Source organism: Kryptolebias marmoratus, linkage group LG16 (assembly GCF_001649575.2).
Source record: "Kryptolebias marmoratus isolate JLee-2015 linkage group LG16, ASM164957v2, whole genome shotgun sequence".
Classification (NCBI taxonomy): Eukaryota; Metazoa; Chordata; class Actinopteri; order Cyprinodontiformes; family Rivulidae; genus Kryptolebias; species Kryptolebias marmoratus.
In genome coordinates, this window is record NC_051445.1 from 18636013 (window position 1) to 18661895 (window position 25883).

The 25883-nt window shown below is 35.9% G+C and overlaps 1 protein-coding gene across 3 annotated transcripts in view; it reads left to right on the forward strand.

Annotated features, from left to right (window-relative positions):
* The first annotated feature begins 843 nt into the window (after nucleotides 1-843).
* adcy2a (adenylate cyclase 2a) overlaps nucleotides 844-25883 on the forward strand; it is a 48852-nt gene continuing 23812 nt past the window's right edge. Inside the window, exons 1-6 of one of the 3 annotated variants that reach the window (XM_025004557.2) lie at nucleotides 845-1063; nucleotides 4612-5139; nucleotides 5236-5285; nucleotides 7377-7574; nucleotides 16764-16925; nucleotides 25172-25321. In XM_025004557.2, the coding sequence (XP_024860325.1) occupies nucleotides 4770-5139; nucleotides 5236-5285; nucleotides 7377-7574; nucleotides 16764-16925; nucleotides 25172-25321 (930 nt within the window). In that variant the 5' untranslated portion in view covers nucleotides 845-1063; nucleotides 4612-4769. Of the gene's footprint in view, nucleotides 1064-4611; nucleotides 5286-7376; nucleotides 7575-16763; nucleotides 16926-25171; nucleotides 25322-25883 lie in introns of all 3 variants that reach the window. The other 2 variants (XM_025004556.2, XM_017410030.3) reach the window with 2 other exon arrangements.

A 25883-nucleotide genomic window follows, 5' to 3' on the forward strand; every position in this document is an offset into this window, starting at 1 on the left:
GATAGGGAATAGGAACAGGGTAGGCTTGTAGTTATTTTTAGATTTCAGGGCTTGAAAGTGCATCAGTCACAAGGAAAATCACAACACTTATGTGCAGAGTTCGTTCTTTGCACAGGAGAAAGTCTCCGTTTTCTCAGTGGCACGGGTTGACATGCGTATGTGTACACGGAAGGAGATCTTGGTGATTGTGCTTGTGCAAAATGTAAGTACACTCGGTTCTAGTTCTGGAATGAGTAATGTGGTCAACTTTATTCAAAAGCATCAACGGTGCATCAAAAACAGTAGCTTCAAATAGAGCAATCCAGTGACCGAGGGAAGCAGTGGGGGTAAGAACCTTGGAACAGCTCTCAGGATGACTCACTGATGTGTTACACTGCTAGTTTCTCTGCACAGATAATAAAGGATTTTATTTTTTATTGGAGTATCCAAAGATAGCAAAGTCATTCTTAAAACTGTAGAAAAAAAATGTAAAAAATGACAAATTTATAATATTTTTAAAACGCAACTATATAAAGGGACATGTGTATGGGATAGAATTAAACAAATTGCAATTGTCTAACTGAATACACATATAGCAATAAGATGTTGCTAAAAAAGGAAAGAGGTTATCTAGTTATTGAAAATCTGTGGCTATTGAATTCTAAAAAAAAACACTATTAAACCTCACAACTATCTCGCCGTGTAAACGTGACACTTTAGTTTTTTTTGTTTGCTTTTTCGAAAAATTTGATTTCCTTGTGATCAAAAAATCCTGTCATAATTTCAGGCCGTCTTAAGATCAGCCAATCACCGTGTGCTCTGTGGCGCATGCGCCCTTCGTGTTGGAAAGTTCCGGTAGAACGTCTGCGGACCGAATAACTGCTGTTAATTAATATGAAGCCGTCTTGCAAAAGCTTTTAGAGCTCGTAAATATTTTTTAGAAACAGTCACGTTGCCTAAAATGCCGACGTATTCACCCAGACACGCTTCCTGTATCATTATTTGGTCGTTGTGACTTTTTTGCGCAGGCGCGTTTTAACGAGCAGGGCATAGGAGCTAAAAATCAACGTCAGCGGCTAAACAGGTAAGATGGCAGGCAGCAATCTCCAATTAGAACTTGTTTATTGATTCAACCATAAGGGTTTGATGGTGGAAAGGAAATATTACAATAAATTCCAATGTTTAGAAACAGAATGAGCAGGGGAATTAAATAAGGGTTTATGTTATGTGAAATGCATGTGAGAGTTTAAACGGGTGCTGTTAGCATTCAGGTTGCTTTAGGCTAGCAGCCCAAGCTTGGATCGCAGCTTGGTTTGTTGCAATTTTGAGCTGCTAATTTTAAGCTGTCTTAAAAAAAATAGATCCGTTCTGCCTGAAAATTTGAGTTGCATTTTGTCAGATGTTGTTTGGAAGCTAATCAAACACACCTGATTTAAATTAATGAGTCGTTAGGAGACCTGCTGAACATGACATTGAATTATTCATTAATTTGTATCAGGTGTGCAAGAGCAGCTATTCCTGATCTAATTTAGGCATACAAACTATAACATGTTTGAATATAAAAAAAACAACAACTTTTAATTGGTCTGTGAAACAAGAATCAACACTAAGGCATGGCACAACTAGAGTTAATTTTAGAAAAAAAATCCTGCCTTTTATTTACCGTCTGCTGACAGCTGAACGCTCAGAAATGAATGAATTCATCCTGGTGTTGGGCACAAGAGGCACTAATTCTGGGGGATACTTTGTTGTTGACTTTGAGATGTGTTACATTTGCTGTGCTCTGGGTCCTGGGCTGTAATTAACAGGAACAACATGGTATATCTACAAAAAAGCCTTCTCAAAGCGGCGCTGCTCTATCCTTGACTGAGCAGCATAGAATTAGTGGGATTTGTGCCCGCAGCACTGCTCAGCACTGTTTGTCCAAAATGTAGCCATATTTGTCATTTCAAAATAGCTTTTTCTGTCCTTAGCAACCTTAGTCATAGACATATTGTAGCGCCAAACAAAACGTTTAGACATTTGAAGCTGTTTTAAACTCTTCTAGTCTCATTGCACGAATGGATTTGTTACTTTCTTGCAGGGACGGATGTTAACTTTTGAGCTCATCATTTGATTATAGGCAGATTAGTTTTAAGGGGAGGAAGTTTGTGCAGGGTTTAGGAATATCTAGTGCCAATTTTTGCAGTGTGACCAGTTGAATAGAGTTGTTTTTCTTTTTGCCATTTTTGGTTATCTCAAAAGTAACACAGCAAACTTTATTCAGGGGGATCTGTTTTGCGTGTTCAAAAGGCTGAGCTAATTTAACATAAATAACTGCTACAAAAGGAAACATTAAACATTACATACCAGACCTTTTAAAATGAGTTTTAGGGGTGCTTACTGTCCCTTGGTTTTTTACATTCAGCCTAACCCTGGACTGCAATCAAATCTACTGGAAGGATTCATTACTTTGGCTGCTGTTTTGACAAGTGTTTTTATTTGGTATATTTAAAATTAAAAATAAACCAATGGGTGTCAGAAGCGTTTGCTGCTGTGGAAGTTGTTGCAGCCTGTGACGCAGCCTGTAATTCTGTCTGGCTGTGATTAAAGACCTGCTGAAGTAGCTACTAGGTGGCCATTGAACAGATGTGTTAAATAATAATGTAGACGAGCCGGGGCTCAGAGGCATATCAGGCAGTTCAATAGAAGGGTTTTCTGCGGGTGGGTGGGTGTGGGGGGGGTAGTTTTCTTGTGCCGCAGAGTTTTGAGATCTTAATAATATGGATGATGATGCTGTAACAATCAGAAGGGTTTGAGCTGATGTTGAATCAAGAATAAAGAGGAAATAAAAGACTGTTACAGTGGGCAGAAAGCAATGACGACGAAGGGAGGAAATGTAGTGCAAGAAAGGGTTGTCACACTTTTTTCTTTTTTTTATGGCTGCTCTCATAATTATATTGAACTAATTATTCCTACTCTCATTATCTGAACCATTAACTCAAAGTAGAAGTAAATTTTTTAAAAAAATCAGATTTTAAAGCAATTTGCCGTGTTACAATTGAACATTTTGCGTCGTTGTGTGAAAAATGCAGGGCTCAATTGTTTGTAAATAATTGGCTTCAGTTTCAAATTGGCACTAAAATAAAAGAAGTAGATAAGCATGTTAATTAAAATGAGATCAAACTGGGCTCCTACTGAGACCCAGTTTCCCCCATGAGACAGGGAGGACTTTAGATAAGACCTTAGTCAATGGAAATTATGAGATAAATTTTTTTAAATAAAATTACAACAGGATGCATTGTGATAATTGATTCAAGCTGTTACAGAGCAGGTTTTTTATTTTACATATTTGTGTCTAGTCAAACTTATCACTCATATAAAGGGCTGTCATTAAAGTATGCAAAGGTACACAAGACTAATGCTTGTTTTTTGAGGTTTTTGCATATATGCTTTTTAAATTATTCCTGCTAGACAATGGTTTGTTTTCTTCACTAAGTATGTTTTATGCTTTAAGCCCATGGTCCACAGTTTAACAACAATGTTCTGCACAGCACTGCTGACCTATAACTGCGTATGAAGCCTGAGGCATCTGCTAAGCTAACGCGCTGCTTAAGATACACCTTCTCTTGATACAGTATATAGTGTTAAACAAATTAGAATAGTGGATGTTTTTCTTTTATTTAAGAGTGCTATATTGCATATTTGAGATTATGCTGGTGTTTCTGTTCATGTTGTGCTGCTTGTACAATATTTCTTGAGTTTTATTTGGAAGGTTGTGTGTTGTTGCTGTTTGGCAAGTGGACTTTGGCAGTCGTGGCATCCATCTTTCCACCGTTCTGTGGAGCAGATTTTTCATTTAACGGCTCATCAATCAAAACATGGAAAAACTACATCTTTTGAAGTCGTTTTGGCGGGAGCATCCTCCCCAGATGCTGTCAGTTGTTCACTTGAGTCACTATTTACATAAATTTAGATTTTTAAATGGAGTAATTGTTGGACTGCAACCTCAAACTCAATTTCAGAAAACACTTTGTTCCTCTGCGAGATCAAATATGTTCAATGTGTTAGTTTACATGTATAGTCCTTTTTGGTATGGTGTTGTTGCAGTAATTTAAACTAAGCACACAAATAAAATAATCTTTTAAAGAGGACTCTACTGCATGTCCAACTATGCAGATGTATGCTTCTGGTATTTAAATAAATGTCATGGAGCTACATTTTTATTTATTTACTTTTTGTTTTTCACTGTATTCTCAGCTGCTTATCCTCAGAAACGCAGTTAAACCAAAGGAGGTGAAGGGAAATCTTTCCTGTTTTTCTTTTTTTGTTGTATATTTGGTGCCAGTTTTTATTTTTATTAGTCTATAAAAACTAGTATAGAGTCATGCATCAGGGTTTATAGAGAGGAACTGGGATGACTGAAGAATGCCAAGTCATTTTTTTCTGTTTAACCAAAAATTGTGATTGTTTCTGGAGTGTAAAATTTAAAACTAGTAATTAGTTCAGCCTTTTTTTAGATATTAATACTAAATGTTTCTTTTTTCCAAAATTTTCAATCTTTAAATTTCTGCCCTGTTTTTCTTGATACTTTTCTCTTGCCGACTTCTCCCTGCCCTGCACCTTACCCCCTCCTCCTCCCCTCCCCCTTAGTCCTCTCTCCCTCCCCTCTCCCTTTACTTCCCTCCCACTTCTCTCTCTCTCTCTCTCTCTCTCTCTCTCTCTCTCTCTCTCTCTCTTTAAAGAGCACTCTGTGTCTGTGCTTCCCTTCATTTTCCACCCCAACATGTTGGCAGGGGAGAAAGAGAAGGATGCTGCGCTCCACTCTTCATGCGTTCTTGCCACCTCTCCAGCCAGCGCACTCTGCCTCTGACTCAGCCTCAGCTTTCAGTTGTCTCCGGCTAAAGGACTTAAGAGAGGAGGCACAGGAAGAACCGAAGAGCAAACTGGAGCTCAGGAGTTCTCACTCCAGGGTCCCCAACAGGAACAACAGCACAAGAACAGAACAGAACAGCAAATGCTCTTCTTCTGTGGTGGAAACTACTAATACCTCCTCCTCTTCTGGTTTCCCTCCCTCCTTTTCGTCCCTCTCGACTTCAAGATCTATGTGGCAAGAGGCAATGAGGAGAAAGTGGTACCTTCTTGACCGGGTGTCTGGTGAAGTGGATAAAGGAGGAGGAGGTGAAGAGAAAAGAAAAAGATCCCCAGATTGGCTTTATGAATCCTACTACTGTATGACCCAGCAGCATCCTCTCATTGTATTTTTGCTCCTCATAGTGATGGGAGCCTGCCTGGCTCTGCTGACTGTGTTCTTTGCTTCGGGGCTGGTAAGCTACTTATTCACAACATGCACAAACACACATGCATGCACAAACACACGCACGCATTATGCAAATTATAATTTTACAAATGAACTAAAATCTGGCTTTATGTTTCAGCATAATATCTTACAAATCCCTGTTAATGAGATATTACTTTAAAATATGTAAGGAATCATAGGGGATGGAAGCTCTTTAGTGTGTGGACAGTTGTGGAAATGGGTGCTCATGTACTTTTACTGTAGGTATATACACATTGTCAATTAAAATTACCTAATAATAATAATAATACACAAACACACAATTGTGCAATAGTTATATGAATCTGTGTAGAGTCTCACAGCATGTGCTCTTCATCACTGTACTAACATGAAGGAGGAGGATAAAGGGCTCAGTTGTTGTATGAACTGATGGTTGACTGAACTGCAGCATGATCTGTTTTGCTTTGTCACTATTTTGACAGGATTACATTATCTTTGTTTTAAAACGCAAAGCAGTAAAAACAAGGCACTCTGCAAAGTAGATTGCAAAATTGCACCTTTTTATTTGCTTTAAATTGTGAATGACTTAATTGTTTATTTTTTTGTTCTAATTTCAAATACAACTTTATTCTAGCCCACTTTATTGCTTAAGGAGGATGTTGTGTTTTGTTTTTTTCTTTGCTTTTTTGACAGTCTGTTAATAAATGGGAATTAATCCATAACACAGTTTCAGATAAGATGAACAACAGAGCACCTTGACACAGCAGCAGAGAAGCAGTTATTTACTTCTGGAGACTCAAAAAAACAAGCAGCTTTTTGTATTGTTGGCTCTTGAATAAGTAAATAGGATTCAACAATCCTTATAAATGGTGCAACCTTGTTTTTGATTAAATTAGGAATAGTTTGAACAGCTGAAAAGTTCTGAAATTTCTAATTTCAAAAATAATTTTATCCTGCTTATTCATATTTCTGTTATTGAACATCTTTTATTCTTTTGACTTCATTTACAACCTAAATGTGTTTTTTCTTTTTAAATAATTGTCAGCGTTGACTGAAGTTGTAATACAAGTTGAGCGCTGATGTCAGGTTAAAAGCATGAGTACTTTTAAGACCAGACAGAATTACAATTAGTTAAGAATAAATTATTTTTTGACATAAAAATACAATATATTTATTGTATTTCTGTGTATGTCTGTTTGATTGTTTTTTTCTCCCCTTCATCATCATCATCAACATCAACAATTTTGTTCCATTTTCATTTCCCACCTCTTTTTTTTTTCTGTGGCTTTCATTTATCCCCTCATCCCTCCATCCTTCTGGATGGCTGACCTAAATCCTTTGCTGTTTTGAAGGCCTGCTCTGGGCAAGACAAACTCTGTGTGGCTTTCTGCAGTCACAAACATCCTCTCATGTCCCAGTGCATCGACTCTGTATGAGAAAGAGACAGAGTAGGTTGGAGCGAGGGCTACACAACGAAAACAAAGAGCACAAGTGCAAAGAGGAGTGATGTTTCTCTTTCAGTTTCACTCCTGTAAAAGATGGGAACAGTGTTTCATAATTCAGTGATCGCAGTTAATTAAAACAAGACAATCTAATCGGTTTATTCATATTCTTTTTAATTATGAGAAACGGTCTGCAGAGATAGGCCACATGAATGTCACTGAATGTTGACTCATTCTGAGCAAAAGTCAGCAGATTGCTTGCCTTAATTTGAAACTGAAGAAAACACTGAAATTTGCAGGAACCCAATATTTGCAGCAAACACTCGTTTTAACAAATCTCTTTGTCTGCGTAGTTAAATGTAGCTGTGAAGCTTTTATCACTTTGTCCTGACCTTTTTTCATCCTCCATTGCACCAGTTTGATTATATAAAATATAGTAAAATCAGACAGTATGCATCTCATCTTACTGTAGCATTCTCTTATGTTTAACTTCATGAAATGCCTGAAATTAAATCACCTAAAATAGTTTTTCTTTTAACTTTTATTTTGCAAATAAGTCTCTTCAAATATTCTCTAATTTTTTTGAAAAGATGCATCTTTTCCCTCAAATTGTATATTCAAGTTCCTCTGTTTCTTCCTTATGTTTTTATTCATATTTTATTATTTTGTCCTTTCAGAACATTGCAGACCATGTGGCCTTTGTCATCACTGTGCCCACAGCACTGGCTATATTCTTGGCAGTGTTTGTACTTGTCTGCGTTGAGTCTGTCTTCAAGAAGCTTTTGCGTGTTTTCTCCTTGGTCATCTGGGCCTGCTTGGTTGCAATGGGCTACCTTTTTATGTTTACTGGAGGAATCGTCTGTCCGTGGGATCAGGTAAGAACTCGTCTATGATTAAGCAGTCAACTTGTTATACATGCGGTGGTTCATTACATACACATTTTTGCTATTCACAGCTTTAGGAAAAACATTGTAGCTTTCTATATTTTTCCTGCACTTAAGTCACCAACGCAGCCTCGATTTTTAAGATGCTCCATTCACCATACCTTACTGTTATGTTGGGGTTCAAAATGTTTGTTCCCCACATACAACCTAAAGCACAGTTTAGCTCTTCTGAAGTGGTGTTCTCGAGCAAATAATCTTACCTGCTGTAGATGTCTCTTTGAACAACCTCAGTTTGAAGAAAGAACATTTAACTCTGACTAGATTGAGCCAACAGCTAGTTAGAGTGAGGTTAAAACCAAAGTGGATTGTTGAACAATTCTAATCTCAGTGGGTTTTTTTTTAATGGTTCATGCAAATGTTATGTTTAAACAGGTGTTTGTCTGTAGACACTTCATGTAGAAATATTAGCATATCCTGGCCAGAATAAAAAAACTAATTTGAATATGACAGTTGTGAAAAGCATTATAATACCATTAGTAGTAACTGCTAATAAATCACTGAGAGTGGAGTTTTATGACAGCAGCAATCTACTTCAGACTCTGGACTTCACTTGTTGGAACCGTACAACCCAACGTTTGATTTGTGGTGTGATGCTTTTATACATGGGGCTTATTAGGATGAATTATAAAACTAGATAAGTCTGTGCAGTTCAGAGGCTGTGTCTGTTCAGAGCTCTTTGTCTTCTAGCCTTTCAAAGTAGTTTTTTGTGGTGTGACTGTTAACCTGTAGCCTGTAGCCTGTAGCTTGTAGGGAGAGGCTGTACAAAAGTGCCACAAAATAGAATATTACGACTTAATAAAAAAATAGACAATTAGGTAGGAATATTGGTAGGAAAAGAATGCCATTAGCAGACCAGAAGTAATCCTTGAATATATAGCAGATTTGTTTAAATGCAGAATCATTGTCCTTGCATTGAATGGTGTTTTTCGCCAATACTAGGCATGTTGACTATAGCCCACAGAGCCAATGCCATACTTCTTCAATTTCAATATGCATAGAATTTTTTTTTTTTTTTTTTGAGAGTACTTTGCCTGTTACTTTTAACAACAGTGACATGAATATGTTGTACAGTATACACAAGATGGGAAAATATAATGAAGCCTAGCATGAAATTGTGTTAAGAAAATGCTTGCTCTTAACTAAGATTGATTGTAGAGTATTTCTTGCCTCTTGAATGAAGTAGTTTAATTTTGCTCCCGTGAGATTTGTACCATACAGTGTATAAGTGCAATGTTTCGTAACATTACATCTTGACTCGACTGAAAGTAAATGTATAAAGATGTATAATCAGTAGTTTCTTAGTTGCATCCTTCATGAGGGCTCTTTGGAAACACCACGGTATATTAGGTCTTCATCATTTGAAATCTGCACTCATTCAGCTGTACTTAGTAAGACGGATGTCTAGTGTGGACTCATTGATCACAAAGAGGTAGCTAAAGATGCACTGATTCACACACCTCACCATTCATTACTTTCTGTGCGCACTGCAAATGTTAGGTCATTATGCCACTACTGCTCTTTACTGCAGCATCTTAGCCACATTAATTAACACTTTTTCAATAGACGTAATTTTTTTTTACAGCCGCTGCAGTCTGTCATTTTGAAGAGGTTGTTGCCATTTTATTGGTTGAGAGAAGTGACTCATTATAGCCTTTTTACATCGGTCCATCTTAGTACTCTGTATTCATTATTTTAATTTTCCATAAATGAAAATGGAAAAACTTGCTTCATGTATTGGTAAAAGAAAAAAAAAAAAAGTGAGTCACTCCGTTCATCTCTTCATGCAGTCAGACATGAAAAAGCTTTGAATAATACATGTGCTCTTTGCTGATAACCCAGGCTACTTTTTAGGCCTCCCTTAAGACATACTAGTCAGTGAATAAAATTAAGAAATGTTTTACTGAAAGTTTAGTTTCAGTTTAAATATTTAAATGTATTTTCTTCACATGTTTGCTTCATTAACATTTCTGTCTTTTAAAACCATCAAAATTACATTTTCTATTTCTGCCCATGTTTTTATCTGACCTAAGGACCAAAATTATATTTGCATGCTGGAGAAAGAAATATGCATTTCCCAAGCTCTGAAGTTTGTTGTTTTAAAATTATCAGAAGCTGGTTGACAACTATTTAGAATATCACTAAGGTGCTAAACACTCAAAACAGGAAATAAGATGAAAGTTTGAAAGTGTGGAGAGTGATACACCCATAAATGTAGTACAGGAGACCCTGTTATAGCATATATAAATGGGTAGAAATACAGTTATAAAACTGGATAAATAAAATAAAAGTTAAAATTGTATGTCTACAACCCAGTGCATGTTTTATTAAATCTGCATATTTCCAGGTCAAACTGAGTTAATTATTCGACAAGCAGTGTTCTGAATTAAACATTTATTGAGGGTAATTTTAATAGACATAAACTTAAGAACAGAGTTGGAAAAATATCAAATCTGGAACCACAACAATTTTTACTTTCTATAAACACTTTTATATTTACTTAGTTTGAACCATGGACCACAGAAATGTGAGTTTTGGACCCGTGCATTTCTGGCCTCGATGACATGGTATAACTTGAGCTGTATTGAACTTTCTTCTTCGATCTGATGTAGTGTCAGATTTTTCCTTGAGAAGGCATCTGAAATTTTTTGAATTTTCAAAAAAACTTGTTGTTGCATCAAGACTGGCCAAATACGCAGTTTGTGATTTATCTCCTATGAAGAGGCGCATACCTGCATCAACTTCAATTCTAACAATTTCAGAGTCTCTCTAAGCATGACTGAGAGGTTAGTTGTTGCTTTTTGGAAAAACAACCAACTTCAGTTAACTGTTACAAAACACGATGTTCGTAAACTGAAACAGAATCAAATGATGTAGGCATTCTTTCCTGATTTGATTTCAGTTTACCTTTTTATTGATCATTTTCTACAAAACAAAAAAGAAAAACGAAAAGCTTTAAGTACAAATACAAAAGTTCTTTATAATATCAAATAACACGGACATTGAACTTTAGGAAATGTCCATAGTTGTGTAAATACTTTTCTTTAAATGTTAAAATTACAAAATGTACTGGTTTGTTATTTAGACACACACAAAAAAATGAAGAAATATGCCAGGATCTTGAAGCTGTACCAAGCTTGTTGTAGTCTTTACTGCACACCCAGTCTCAGCCTTCATATGTTTTATTGCAAACATTTAAACTGATGAGGTGGGCGTGGGCGAGGTCTCAAATCTGTGTTGTACTGAAACCTTTTCCATGTTTAAATGTATTAATTACAACATTGCAACCACCCAGTACAAATAGTGACAATTTTTAGTCATCTTCATTGTATTCACTAAGAGTTGAGATTTCTTTTTTTTTAACACTTTATTTTATTTTATTTTTTTAATACTCAGCTTATAGCAGAAAGCTGATCCCCTGTCCTTGCAATAATGCTGTGTGTAGCATTTCCGTATCTGGAGAGGGGAAAGAGAGCATGGAGAAAACTAAAAGTAAAGACCCCAAGCGAGCTAACAAGCATTCAGAGATGGTAATTTAAGATTATACAACGTCTTCGTTCCGAAGAATATCTGCAATGGATTTATCTGGAAGTGGTATGGCTTTTGCAAGAAGGGTATTGAACAAAAAACAGATGTGCAAAATGTATTTATTTTACCATCTGAAATACCATTCACTACTAGGCAAAGGTTTTGAGCTCCACATGTCTGCAAAGTAAATTACTGCTTTCTTCATCTCTCCAGATCAGTCCCAATGCAACCAAAAACGTATAAAGTGAAAAGACATCAATCATCAGTGAAGATGCACCTAAGTTGTCACAGACATTTCCTCCATCAGGGTTGTGGAAAAACCAGATTCAGAAATCTAATAGGACACAAAATGTTCCTGTTTGAAAATGCCTCCTATGCGTGTCAGTTGTACTGAGTGTTAAAGTTATCAGGAAGAAGAAGCTGTGGGCAAGTATTAATCTTTGGATGCTCTAAAACATTCAGATTGCCTACAGAGTTGCTCTTGCAGCAATACACATCTGATAAAACAGTTACCCTTAACTTAGTTTCCTGAGATCCCCCCTGTTTTTGTGCACATGCACATTCTTGCATCTGCTGTCGTGCACAGATAGTGAAATACCGGTTTGCTAATTTATCATTTATTTATTTACAAATGTATGCTGGAGCATTTGTTTTTCCATAAAAATTAACATCCACCTTGACCTTGCGTACCTCTGTCCAAGAATGAGATGTCAGGATAGTTGTCGCAGCTGGTCAAAGGTGGTTGTTGTTTTGTGTGTGTGTGTGTGTGGTTGTGTGTGGGTGTCAAGGAGCTGAACACATCTGCATGTACTACATATGTGAAACCCGAAATGACATGTTTGGTCAGCCCGAGTTTTGTAACTTGATTCCATCGTGGGTGAGGGATGTGGGGCACAACGGATGTAATGTTGGTGTAGTCACAGATGATGCAGGGCATCTCATTAGGTTTGGGGGATTGAAGTGATCACAAAATTTGTTTTTACTGCTTCACACCTAATGGCATTTCTTTAGCACTTTACTAAAGCTTTTGAAGCAGTTACAGGTTAGGTGAGCCATCATCACATTTCATCAACTATGAAAGAAATCATGTTTCTAACGCCTTGATGAGAATGAGAAGTGTACCTAAATGCAAAGAGCTGGACAATCATTTGAAGCGCATTGGAAAATGTTGTCCTCCTTCAGCTGGCAGAGTGGCTCAGGAGGTAGGGGTTTGTCCTGTAATCGGAGGGTTGCTGGTTCGAGCCCCCCGCTCCGGCTGTCTCAGCCGTTGTCCTTGGGCAAGACACTTCACCCTTCTTGCCTACTGGTGGTGGTCAGAGGGCTCGGTGGCGCCGGTGTGATGGCAGCCTCACTTCTGTCAGCCCGCCCCAGGGCAGCTGTGGCTACAATGTAGCTTACCGCCATCAGTGTGTGAATGTGAGGGTGAATGATTGTAGTGTAAAGCGCTTTGGGGTCCTTGGACTAGATGAAGCGCTATATAAGTGCAAGCCATTTACATTTGACTAAATGTAGGCTTAAAACTCACTACAGTATACCTGTTCAAATATAAAAGTGTCACTCATGATTTTTTTTGTGTAACCCCCCCTTCAAAAAAAAAAAAAAATTCAAAATCTCCTGGACTTTATCTGCCTTGTAGCTCATAATTGACATTTTTCTAAGTCCTATTCTGGTTTTGTACAGTTTGACTCGAGATGCTGCATCTGTTTTTGTTGGTTTCATTGTAAATAGTGAACTGTGTTTTTAAAAATTTAACAAATTCCCTAACATGTTTTTCTTCATTCATTTTACTTCATTAACACAGAACCACTTGTAAATAAATGAATAAAAATAGTGTTGTCTGCCCTTAAATATTAACTTGGACTTGAAAAATTACTTTAGTGTTTTTTTGTACATGTGCAAAACAAATGCACACTACATGTGCAAATGACAGCCCGTTATTTAAGTCTCAAGGCTTTTAGCTCCTACTAATGCAGCAGTCCCCCAAGTAGAAAACCAAAAATCACATTCATTAGGAATAAGTTTTTTTTTTTCTTAATGCAGTTTTAGCTTATTTATGTTGTGTATATTAATTTTTTTAAAGTAAAACTTAAGCATCAGTCGAGCCTTGTTTGCACAGCTTGTAGATTTTCGCAACGTCTATGCAGCATAGGTAACTAGAACAAACTCAGTGTGTCCACAGCTGTCTGCCAGCTTCTAAAGAGGAAAATCAGATGTCCACAAACTGTGAGCAGATAAAATTTGGTTTCAGCAAGACCAGGCACAAATGTTCCTTGCAAAACTGAAAAAAACTGACATCCTCTTTAATTCCCAAATAATGCAGTGAGTGAGTCTAATGCGGAAATCTAGACATAACACAATAAAAAATATATATACTTGGGAAGGAAAGAGGGGGAAAAATAACATTAATTAAAAAATGCAATAACTTTAAAAAAAAGTAAGATGAATACAAAAATATATAGCAAAAAAGTAGTGAGAACAATGCTAAGAAATGTATGTATAAATACATTTTATATAAATAAGAACTGATTCAACCTGTAAATAAAAACTAAATAACAATATAAAAAAGTGTGTTATCAGTATAAATTTTTATTAAATACATCTAAAAATAAAAGTACTTCATGTCACCTTTTAAACACGTGGACTTAATTTACTGTCCCATTAATCAAGGTTTTTTTCTCTTGTTTTTTAGCAGCTTCAGTCTTCCATATACAGTATGGAGACTTTAAGACTTTTTTTCAGTTTCTTCTTCATGATGTGCTTCTGAAAAACAAGGTGCTTATACAGTATTACTTGAAATGGACTTCTGATCAAGAATGTAATTATACTTTTCTAATGATCCTAATAGCGATAAACTTTTCACAGCGGTGAGGTGAAATTGGATTACCTGATAGTGTTGTACCAAGTCAGTGTTTTTGGTACAGTGCACTAAAAGCTAAAATGGTCAGTGAGGTATCGATTCACCTAATGTCACTTTTCTCCTAAAGTTAGTTTGTATGGTCCATTTTAAAATCTGAAATCAATTGGGTCCTTATCCTCTCCCCACAAAGCGCAGTCTATCTTCTAATGCCGAGTAGAAAAGCTTATCTGTGCAGTCCAGCCTCTACCTCTCACTGAGACCTGTTTAGACCCTGCCACTTCTCCTCCGCTTCCTCTCCCCTCTCTCAGATACATGTGCCAGATGCACTTAAACTTGGTATTCAGCCAATCTCATTAGAGAGGGAGGTTTTAGTCAAGGAAAGTCCCTGTCAGAGTCAAACTGTGAAGAAATGGGTATGTGGCAGCAGGACAGGGACTCTGATAATAAAGGAAGAGTAGAAGGTAAATGCAGGATTTGATGTAATGAAGGGCTTGTTTTTTATTTTTGCCTAATTTAGTCTAGTAATTAACATGCCATGATTGATAGAAAATTACAATCCAAACAATTTAGCAGATTGTTCCTTTTCCGTTTCATTTAATCACACATGTTTACTGTGATTAAATAGATCTGTCTTTTTACCTCAACTTAGTGAGGATGTCTGTAAATGAAATGAGCATCTGTCTACTTTGCCTTTAAGTAGCAGGTAGGCACACACAACGTCTGATCACAAAACTAACCACCCACACATTTCACATTGTAAATTTAACCTGTAAACTAATCACAGCCACGGACTGTGGACTAAAAGCCTGATGTAATGTGACACTTTGTCTCCATAATTAGTTTTATGAACCTTCCTCAGTGTCGTTATCAAGGAAATGATTCATGGGCAGAAGCAAAGTTGATTTTACTGGGATGGACCACAAGAAGGGGTTCTTCACCTAAGTGCTAGAGGAGAAGATACTTATGGGTCTCTTAACCATACGGAGGGAAGCCCTGTGCCGCTGCGATACTGTATTACGTAACATCTTCTTCCTTGCAGCTTTCAAATTTTCATTTGTATGTTTTTATGATTGAATTAGAAGCGCTGGATTTCAGAGCATTAATTTACAAAAAAGATTTTTTTGGGGCCTTAAGCAAATTTTGTTCTTGAGTAATAATTTGTAGCAATTGCCACCACTAATGAGTTTGGATTTAGGTTAACACAGTCCAACTCTGTATTTAATATGGGGATTAAAAACCTGTTTCCTGGGTATATTGTAGCCTAAATGTCTAAATAACAGGTTGGTCATATTCAAAAAGTTTGAGTCTTATAACTTTCTACAAGTGTAAATTTTTAGATGTTGCATATTATATCTAAAAGTGCAATAATTGTCCTGACCAGCATCAAAACTGTTTACTTTTGAATTTCAGATGTTTTTCTTGTTTATTTTTTTTTGTTTGTTTGTTTTGTTTTTTGTAATTGGAATACTTAAAAACGGCTTTTAGATATAAGAAAAAAAAACACAAACAAAAATGTTAAATATTTCTTTTACTATTACTATAGTAGCAGTCTCTCTCTATTTAGACTTTTAGACAATAATCAAAAATTGGACCTGAAAGAAAGTCCTCATTTTTGGAGGACTGTGCAAGAAATGTTGATGACTCATCCCTTAAAAAATTAAAAGGCAGCATAAGGCTGCATACCACCAAGGCTGAATTATTAAAAAAAATTACAGATGAAGATTTGTATCCGCATCAGTATTCATTCACTTCTGAGTGGGTCGTCTCTAATTTCTAATTAAAAAACATACAAAAAAAAGTCATTCAGATCTGTTTAATGCATTTTGAGCCAACCTACAGACAAATGGATCAAAGCCAACTCAGCCACACAATGTCCTGAGCTTAGTTACTGTTTTCAGTAGAATGGCTTCAAATCTATTTGTTTTTACTGATACCTTTTAGTTTCAAATTGCTGCATTCCGATATTCTATGTGATCATCTGCACAGAAAATTTAGATTCACTTTAGAGCTGCCTTATATTCAGGCATGATTGTGTCTGCATTTTCATACATGCATTGTCTCCAGGGGATCAGACAGTCTTTAGTGGGCTGAAATTAGCATTTACAGCCATAATTGCTGCAAAATGAAGTGGCTGTGTTTATATTCAGCCCCTCAGCACGAAGAGAAGAATTTTTGTTTCAATTACTTTCCCTCTCTTACTTCCTTTTCCTTCCCTCTCTCCATCTCACTATCTTCACTTTGGATCCCAGCTTTCCCCACTGGCCTGAAAAAATAAACTGAAAGGTTAACTGGCAGCTGGCTGTAGCCTACAAGAGCCTCTTTCTATTCGTGCATGGCAGCAGACGAGTGACTTTAACCCTGCAGCAGGAGGTGCACTGAAAAGCAGTATGTGTAGAGATGGGATAACATAAAAGAGCACTTCATGTTACGTTAGACGTGTAGATTTGAAATGCAGCAGCTGAAGATCCCTGTTTTCGCTTCCTGCAGTAAAGAAATTTTAAGCAAGCTGGGGATGCTAACGGTGCTAAAATGGAGTGGTTATTCAGTACTTTGCACTGAAACATACTTTGTAAAACACTGAAATAAATCTCTTTTGTTCTTCTTTACACCATTGAGCATTTGGATATCATGTTCTTCCTTAGTCGTTGTTTTTCTTTTAATTTTTTTAATCTTTTTAAAATTTTTTTGCAGTTTTTAACTTTTATTCTTTACTCTATTCATTGTCTTTTTCTCCACAGGTGTCTTTCTTCCTGTTTATTGTGTTCGTGGTTTACACCATGTTGCCGTTCTCTATGCGGGAAGCCATCATTGCCAGTGTTCTGACCTCTGCCTCTCACACCATTGTGTTGAGCGTCTGCCTGTCCACAGCAGCTGTTCACATGGAGGCAGTCGTGTGGCAGGTAAGGTGACCGACCTCAAGAATGTGTTTTATAGTGGACAGGACATTACTGTTAAAAATTAAAAATTGTCACAGGGTGCATCTGTACACAAGTGACTAAAGGTTTTTTTAAAAAAAAGAAACAAAGGTAAAAGTTTCATTTTTTATATAACTTTTTTAAAACGGCTATGGTAATATTTTTAACAAAATCAGAATAAAATGTTTTTTTTGTTTTTTTTTTCAAGAATTTATCTCCAAATCAGTGTTTCCTTTCATTTTATTTTTTATTTCCTTTTTAAAAGTGATTTTTAGGTCACTTTCTTTCCAGCAATAATTGCTTACAAAATATTCTAGCAGTTGTTATTTACTGGCAAAGAATTTATTTCTTTACTATATTCTTCAAACAATTTGCGTGTGATCACATTCAGTGGAGAAGGATTTACCTGTTTGAGTGAACAACCCTAAATTACAGGCATCTAAGACTGACAAACATCAACTTTACAGCCAAATCAGGGGGCATTTCTAATTTACAGAAACACTTCAGATTGTTTCTTTTATCTTTAATGAAATAATAATAATAATGAATCTCTATCACCTGCTACCATTGAAGATGGGCAAAAATGTAACTTTGTTTGTGTCCGCTCTTGTTTATTTTGTTTGTTAGCAAAATATCTCATGAACCACTGGATGGATTTGATTGAAACTCTCAAAGTAATGTGGACGATGTGCGTCTACTGATTACCCTAATTTAAGATGGCTGCCACAGCTAAAACAGCCTTATCCAACACAAGAATGGCTATAACTCAGTGACATAGATATTAAGTGGAAACCTGGTGTGATAATAGCTGATGGTCATCCCTAACACATACTCTGAGCACTAATGGATCATTTAAGATCTTTATTTAAAATGGAAGGTGCCGGGCGATATGCATTACTTCAGGGTAAAGAAACTGTACTTATATTACGCCTTTCTTGCAAACCAGGCTACTCAAAGCACTTCACAACATGATTCGTACCCTCATTTCCCCATCCACACACACATTCATGCAGCACTTAATTACATCTGTACAAAGCTAATCTGAATAAATCATCTATAGAGTCTAATCAGTGCTTTAGATCGCATTCATACACCAATGGGGCACATCAGAGGCAATGAAAGGAAATATCTTGTCCGGGAATACTTCAACACGTGACTGCAAACTACCAGGAATTAAACCCCCGACTTTCTCGTTGGAGGGCGACTGCTTTAACCACAGCTTTATCAAAGAATGCTAGTTTAATTTTTAAAAGCATTGGGTTATAAATGACATTCTGGACTGCTCTGCATCCCCAGAACCAGAACCAAACGAGGAGAAGCAGCTTTCAGTTTCTATGCACCACAAATTTGGAACAAACTTCCAGAAAACTGTAAAACAGCTGAAACACTGGGTGCCTTTTAAATCTCAACTTAAAACCCACCTGTTTAGAGTTGCTTATGGCTAAATTAGGGTTAGAGTGCGGGTTTTTGATGTTTGTCTCTTTCTTACTGTTTATTCATTGTCACATGCTGTTTTTATTTTGTTTTTTAATTATGTAAAGCACCTTGAAATGCCTTGCTGCTGAAATGTGCTATACAAATAAAATTTGATTGATTGAAATGATAGCTAGTTGTATCTTGTTTTAGTTCACAAGAATTTAACACTTTTAGAGTAAAAGTGCAGTAATTTTTGGCGTGAAGAACAGAAATCCTTTAAAACAAACCAAGTTTTGTAGATTAATTGAAGCTTCAAATCCAAAAGGTTGTGGTTCAGCATTTTTGTATAATTAGGTTGATGTACTTGGTAAATCCTTCCAGTCCTATAGGTAAATGTACTATAGCTGGTAAAGGCTCCAAACTGTGTATAATTATACAAAGTATACAACTTGCTGGGACAAAAAACAAACATTAAAGTTATGGTAGGCACTGATCCATCCTATATTTAACAAATGTTATGAACATAGACTATTAGAATCTTTAAGAGTCTTCAGACATAAAATTAATCATTTTGGACAAAGTGAGCAAAGAGTTGAAAAGACCTTCCCTAAAGTACAGGAGCATTTTTAATCAGTCAAAATCAGTCAGTCAGTCTTGCTTCAACTTTTCTATAGCTTGACATGATTTGCCTGAAGGAATGGAGTAAACTGCCTAAATCTGAGTCTAAGAAGCTTCTGGAGACATGTCCAAGAGGATTTGAAGTGGTAATCGCTGTGGAAAAGCCCAGCACGAAAGTACTGACCCAAAATATTCAGCTTTTTTATGAGGGCTTTTAGTTTTTGATTTATTTTTTTCTTTAATGAAATTGCCAAAATTAAAACCTTGTTTTGTCTTTTTGAGTTGCTGAGTTTATATTATTGAAAAAAGATGCCAAAATAAACTAGGAATTTCCCCGCAAACTACTTAATGTCCTCGATCCAATCAGAGATTTAGCCTTTTTATCTGCTGATGCTATGTCTCAATTCAATTCTTGCATTTTTCTACAGTACACAGTTGCAAACTACACTCATATATATAGTTATAGAGTTATAGAAATAAATGCCACTGAGTTTCTGATTCATCTATTTTCCAGCCATCCATCTATCCATCCATTTTCTTTTCCTGCTTTTTCCTTTTCGGGTCGTGGGAAGGTGGTGCCTATCTCCAGCCTTCACTGTGTGAGAGGCAGGGTACATCCTGGACAGGTCCATTACAGGGCTTATCTACTTACCTCTCTAACTTAAAAAATAAAAATAAAACATCTTTTGTGGAAATACCTTCTTTAGCTTAGTTAGGTAGACTATTATTTCATAAAAAATAGATTTATAAATTGTGTATTTTGAAAAACAATTTACAAAATATTACAAATCTAAGCTCCTTTTGGAAATATTTTCACAACAGACTTACAAAATAAACTGCCCAATAACAATCATTTATCCTATTTATCTTGATGTCATTTTTATCTCCATCTCTTAAAACCTTCGAGAAAAAGAGCTGCTCTTTAGATTTTTTTTTATTTTATTTATTAGTCTGTCTGCTTCCGTTTGTGTATAACTGGCCTTTGAATGCTGGCGAAAGGACAGCCTGGGGTTATATTCTATCTGGTCAGTGTCCGTCATCTCCTGTCACCACTTCAGCTCAGTTTGCCCATCAGCACAAATTCTGTGACAGAAAAGAGCGCGTCCTTCAATATATCTTAAGGTTGTGGATACCCCGAAAAAAAGAGAAGCTGAGAGGAAAATGCTCAGAAATATTTATTCTCTCCTTGCTGAATTGTCAGTTAATTGTTTTATTTAATGAGAACTACTGTGTGCCTTTGTTTACCTATGGGAAGAACCAAAGTCACTGAAAAATGGGTCAAACGTTAAACTTACCGGTCATATGTGTTTACCTACTCGGACTAGAGCCGGCCTAATATAAGTGAATCATGTGATAAGCTTCCCAGTGGTTTTCATTGGATTCAGCAGAGTGCTTTGTTTACATTGAGTGTGGACCTGCATTTCAGAATTGCCTTCAATATCCATCCATCCATTTTGTTTACATGCTTTTTCCTTTTGGGGTCACATTGGAGCAGGTGCCTATTTCCAGCTGTGATTATGCAAGAGGCAGGGTACACCCTGGACAGGTTACGAGTCCATCCCAGTGGATTCAGTATATCTGGCATATTACTAGAGTAAACCCTTTCAAACTGAACAATTTGATATAATTCAGGATAACCTCTATTTGATTTTTTACTATGCAAGAAGTGACTTTACAGGAGGTAAAAATAATCACACCTTTTCCCAAGTTTAATTTAAAATGTGACAACTGATTTCTCTCTAGTTTATATCAAGATGTATAAACTGTCAAAGCAGTACAGAAAAATGTCTGCACACACATAAAAATGAAGAGGATTATAGTTCATTTTGGTACCTACTTCAGGGTAAATTAATCTCACAGCAAAGTACTTTTGAAGGGCATCAACATAACTATTTCTCCCATGAGAGTGTATGTATATGTATAGATGTTTGTGTGTGTGTGTGTGTGTGTGTATAAAAAAAAAAAGAAAACGGACAAAAGCAATCTTCATAGCAGAAAACTTTTTTTTTTCCTCTTCAGTGATATCCGGCCATCATCATTACTGTAATTGATACCGAGTCACAGTTAAATGAAGTCTCCTGTATGTGGATTTGTTGTCGTCTACTTCGCTGCAATTTGATCTACGGCATTATCAGTACAGATCTGACCTCTTCATAGTTTGCTTAGCCTGTCAAATATCAGTCATTGGCTTAATCTTCAACATATGTTGTCTGTTTTTCAAATGCAACACTTTTTATAAAAATAATTTTCTGTTTTTTCTTTTTCTTTTGATATTTTGGGGGTCAGAAACTAAAATGTTTGAAAACCACTGAATTAGAATATTAGAATATACGTAACAAATATGATACAAAATTGGTTCACTGTGTAGGTGCTGCTGTAAGTGCTACTGTAAAGACATTTTATTAAGTTTGTGGAATGTTCTGTTTTAGAGAAATGGCCCTCTTGCTTTAGTTGGATATGTTTAATGACAGTTTTGCGGAGCTAAAACAACACTCACTGACGCAACTGAGATTTGTAAATGATGTCAACTTCATAGCGTGAAATAAATATCTACACTTCAGTGTGTGTTAATGTACGTTCAAATTGCCCAAAGAGTTTGAGATGGGAAGAATTTGTGCTGGCACGTAGTCTTTTCCAAGTCCATTAAACTTTACACTTTTCTGATTGGAGACTTAATGAACCACCACATCATTATTAAAGAGGTAAAAGCCTTGAGTAGAGTGGGTGCAACTTTTTAAAAATATTTAAATCAACTTTGTTTAGGCATGTGTGTGACACAACAACATTATTTATTTAGCTTTTTAAAATCCTACTCCTAATTTCTGGAACAATAATTAAGCAGTGTTGGGTAAGAATATATATATATATTAGTATTTGTGCACAGATCAGCTTCATGCCACAGTTCTTAATTTGCTATATTTAGGCAGTTTTTTTTTCTTGTTTACCGTTTACTGCTTTGTTCTGCAAAGACCAACTATTCTGACAGTGTTCTCAGACTAAATACTTTATCTCATGTTTAAACAAGACATACATTGTAAGACAAACTCTAAGTAAGAAATTTCTGAACTTCAGTACAAACAAAGTTCTAGTAATGCTAACATTTTTTTTCAGTCTCTTAAACCACAACAGTCCCCCCTATGCTGTAATTGAGAGCTAAAATTTATCAATCATCTTTAGTATCTAGTTGGTATTTGTGTTTGTGGTTATTTTTCTGATGGGGAAAAATAAAACCATCATTCTTCAACATTCACTGTTACACTTAGTATACTAGATGGTGGTTTCAATCTCCGAATTACTGCAAAGTTATTTTGGTAAAGCTAGACGCTACCAGCATGAATTAAAGACTTGAGAGACCTGCTGTTCTCATTGGATACCAGCAAGGTTCAAATAATTCACACTACTACTGACACAAGTGACCTTTGAGATGGTCTGCAGGCTGCCGGCACCTTACCTAGCAGATGTCGGCTCATATTGAAGCACATGTTTGACCTACTCTGTTGGCCAGTTAAAAATATATTCTGAAAAGAACTACAAGTTATGAAGGTAAATTTCTGAGCAAATATAAACTGCAGTATGAAGTCATCAGATTATTCTACTTCATTACATGATCAGTTTACAATACAAGAAGAGAATGTCTAAAGCTTCACCTATCTCTTAAAGGTTTGCTTCAAATTTAATACTCATTAAACTTTAACCTGATTGTATTGAATAAATACATAAAATACTCAACTCTGATAGTTGTGCAATGAATTGTCATAATAAATGCAACCTGTACCCAAAATGAAACCTGTACGTAACCCAAAGAAGGAGTTATCTTAAGAGGTTTTGTTGCTCGTCACAGTGTCTGTGTTCTGGAGTAACTGAGCTGAACGTTTGACTGTTTCCCTTTGGGCATTTTTTTTATGTTTTAAGTATCAAGTATTAGCACTGTGTCGCTAGTGTAAGCAAATACGGTTACATTTGTAAGTATTTCTATGTAATTGGATGTGGTTGTTTTATTTATTTTTTGTCTGAAAGTTTGATGGAAAATTACACCAAATGCATGCTTTTGGTTGAATTGATTCCAGTTCTTTATAAACTGGTTCCATGTCTGCATGGATTGCCAGTGCCTAGCCCCAAACATGAGTGTGTGATTAACACAAGGTACCAGTTTATAAGAAACCCTAATGCAGAATCTCATGTTCTCTTTGCTGCCTACACCTGTGGTTTTGTTTTCACCGTATACTAAACTTTTAACATTTGCCTTTTTTTTCCAAACAACTTTCATTAGTTGTACTTTAGTCATTTTTTATATTTAAGAATGGATTAGTATCAAAAGCAGTTAAAATGTGACTTTAGCTCAGTACCTTGTTCATAGTGGAGAATGGATAATCTCAGTTGATACTGCAAGTAAGTGAACAGTGAGCTTGCTGAGTAAAACTAAGCTCATCATAGCATGATGGCCTCTTTCTCGCAACCAAGACTTGTCCTGCCGTTGTTTCAAGCAAAAGACAATGCATATGAAGATTAAAGGCCTAGCATTCCTTAAAGAAATGCATATTATTTGCTGCCTTTCTTGCTGGAGGTTTAAACAAAGATCGTTTTCTGTTGAGAAATGACACAGGTGAGCTATTTTAGTCAAACCTTGAATAACATTATGCATGGGCTCCTGCAATATTGTGAGCTCTTGCATGATTCGTGAGGGCCTAAAGTATGTGTTGGGGATGACTTGGAGCTACTACCACATCAAAATTTACCTCTGTCTGTAATACTGAGTCAGTCATTTTTTGTGTTTTGCAAAGGTTGATTAGCTATGGCAGCCACTTTTAAAATGTGTTTGATTCCAGAAGTTAATAATTGAATCAGTTGTAAATATATCCAATGGTTGCTTTCTGAGAGTTTCATTAAAAACTGTCTAGTGGTTCATTAAATATTTTACAGAGACAAACAGGGTTGATTTCAACAGCTAATGCCAAAGTTTTAAACACAGATCTTGCTCAAGCAAGTAGGCCTAAGAGTATGTGTTAGAGATGACGCCCTGACACCAAATGTTAGCTCAATTTCTGTACTTCTGACTGGTTTATAGTCCTTTTTGTGTTTGCTAAGGTCGATTAGCTGCGGCAGCGTCCTTGAATGTGGTTTACTCCAAAAGGGAATCAGTTGTAGACGTGCATCCAGTAACTACTTTTTGAGTGTTTCAGTAAAATTTGTCCAGCGGTTCATAAGGTATTCTAATAACTTGACAGATAAATGAGCACCCAGATAAAAATATCATTATCCTCCTTTTATCTTTTGGCGGCAGGTGATAAATATACCTAATAATAACCATAGCATGATGTGTTTTCCCTTTTTAGTTTACCAGTCAGACAATGTTAGCTTCTTAACCACAGGGATGAGCTTGGCAGCCAGGGTCAACAGATGACTCACAGTTACATCTCTTGGCCTGGATCCCTGGCAACTTGTGGTCCCATGACACTGAATGCACACAGGACATGCAGTTGGAGGAAGTACTTAATTGTAAAGACTTTTAAATTATAACTTGCCCCAAAAGTCATAAAGCTCAGAATTCAAACACACAAAAAAATTAGAAATGAAGTTATTCCTACAATTAAAAGCTAAATTTGACTGTATTAATGTCTGTAATAATCCAAGAGCTTAATGTCAAATTTTACAGGCTTCAGTTTGACAGTATAATAGTAACAAGATGTATGAAGTGTAGTTTACGAGTTGCCAAGAAAATGGACCTGTTTGATATTTTTTACTTGCAATATTTGTGTATGTATGTATATATGCATATATGTGTATATGTATGTATATATATATATATATATGTGTATATGTATGTATATATGTGTATATATATATATATATATATGTGTATATGTATGTATATATGTGTATATATATATATATATATATGTGTATATGTATGTATATATGTATATATATATATATATATATATGTGTATATATGTATGTATATATGTGTATATATGTGTATATATGTGTATATATATATATGTATGTGTATATATATGTGTATGTGTATATATATATATGTATGTGTATATATATGTGTATATGTATATGTATATGTATGTGTATATGTATATGTATATATATATATATATGTGTGTATATATGTATATGTGTGTATATATATATATATATATATACATGAGTAATAATTTTGGCCCTGTTTTTTTGTACCTGCACAGATTTTGGCCAATGTTATCATTTTTGTGTGTGGCAACATGGCTGGGGCATACCACAAGCACCTCATGGAGCTGGCACTAAAACAGACTTACCTGGACACCTGCAACTGCATCAAGTCTCCAATTAAACTGGAGTTCGAAAAGAGACAACAGGTAAAGTAATGACTCCTAATCGTGAGCCTGTGAGAGTTAGGCTGGAACAGAGACTGTGTTGTAGTGTTGGTGGAGATGATGGTGTTGAGTTTTGTCTCATAATTACAATAAAACATTAATTCCAGATATTATTGTGACTTTCTTTTAAATTCAAATGTAGAATTGGTGTATTGTAGAGTCCTTGTTACATTTAAGGATTGTTGGACATTATGGTCCGTGAATATATTGCTTAATCTCCCAATTTTTGCATTCAAGATTTCAACAACTTTATTGTTTAGGCATTTACTTCTGTAAACGTTAACCATCAATATGCTTGTTGATTTATATTGCTTAATGTAAAACTTGAATTACTTAGACCAGTCAGCTCTGGGTGTTACAGATTGGCCAGATGTGCGTGACAGTTGCGTTTGATTGGGATTAAAAATTGAAGTCTCAGTTAAACTAATGAACACAGGATGGATTAGCAGGCAAGCAGTGCCAATGTAAATGCTTTATTTACCCACAAAAAAGATGAAAACCAAGTTAACTGAGTTGATGCAACACAGGATTGACACACAAAAAA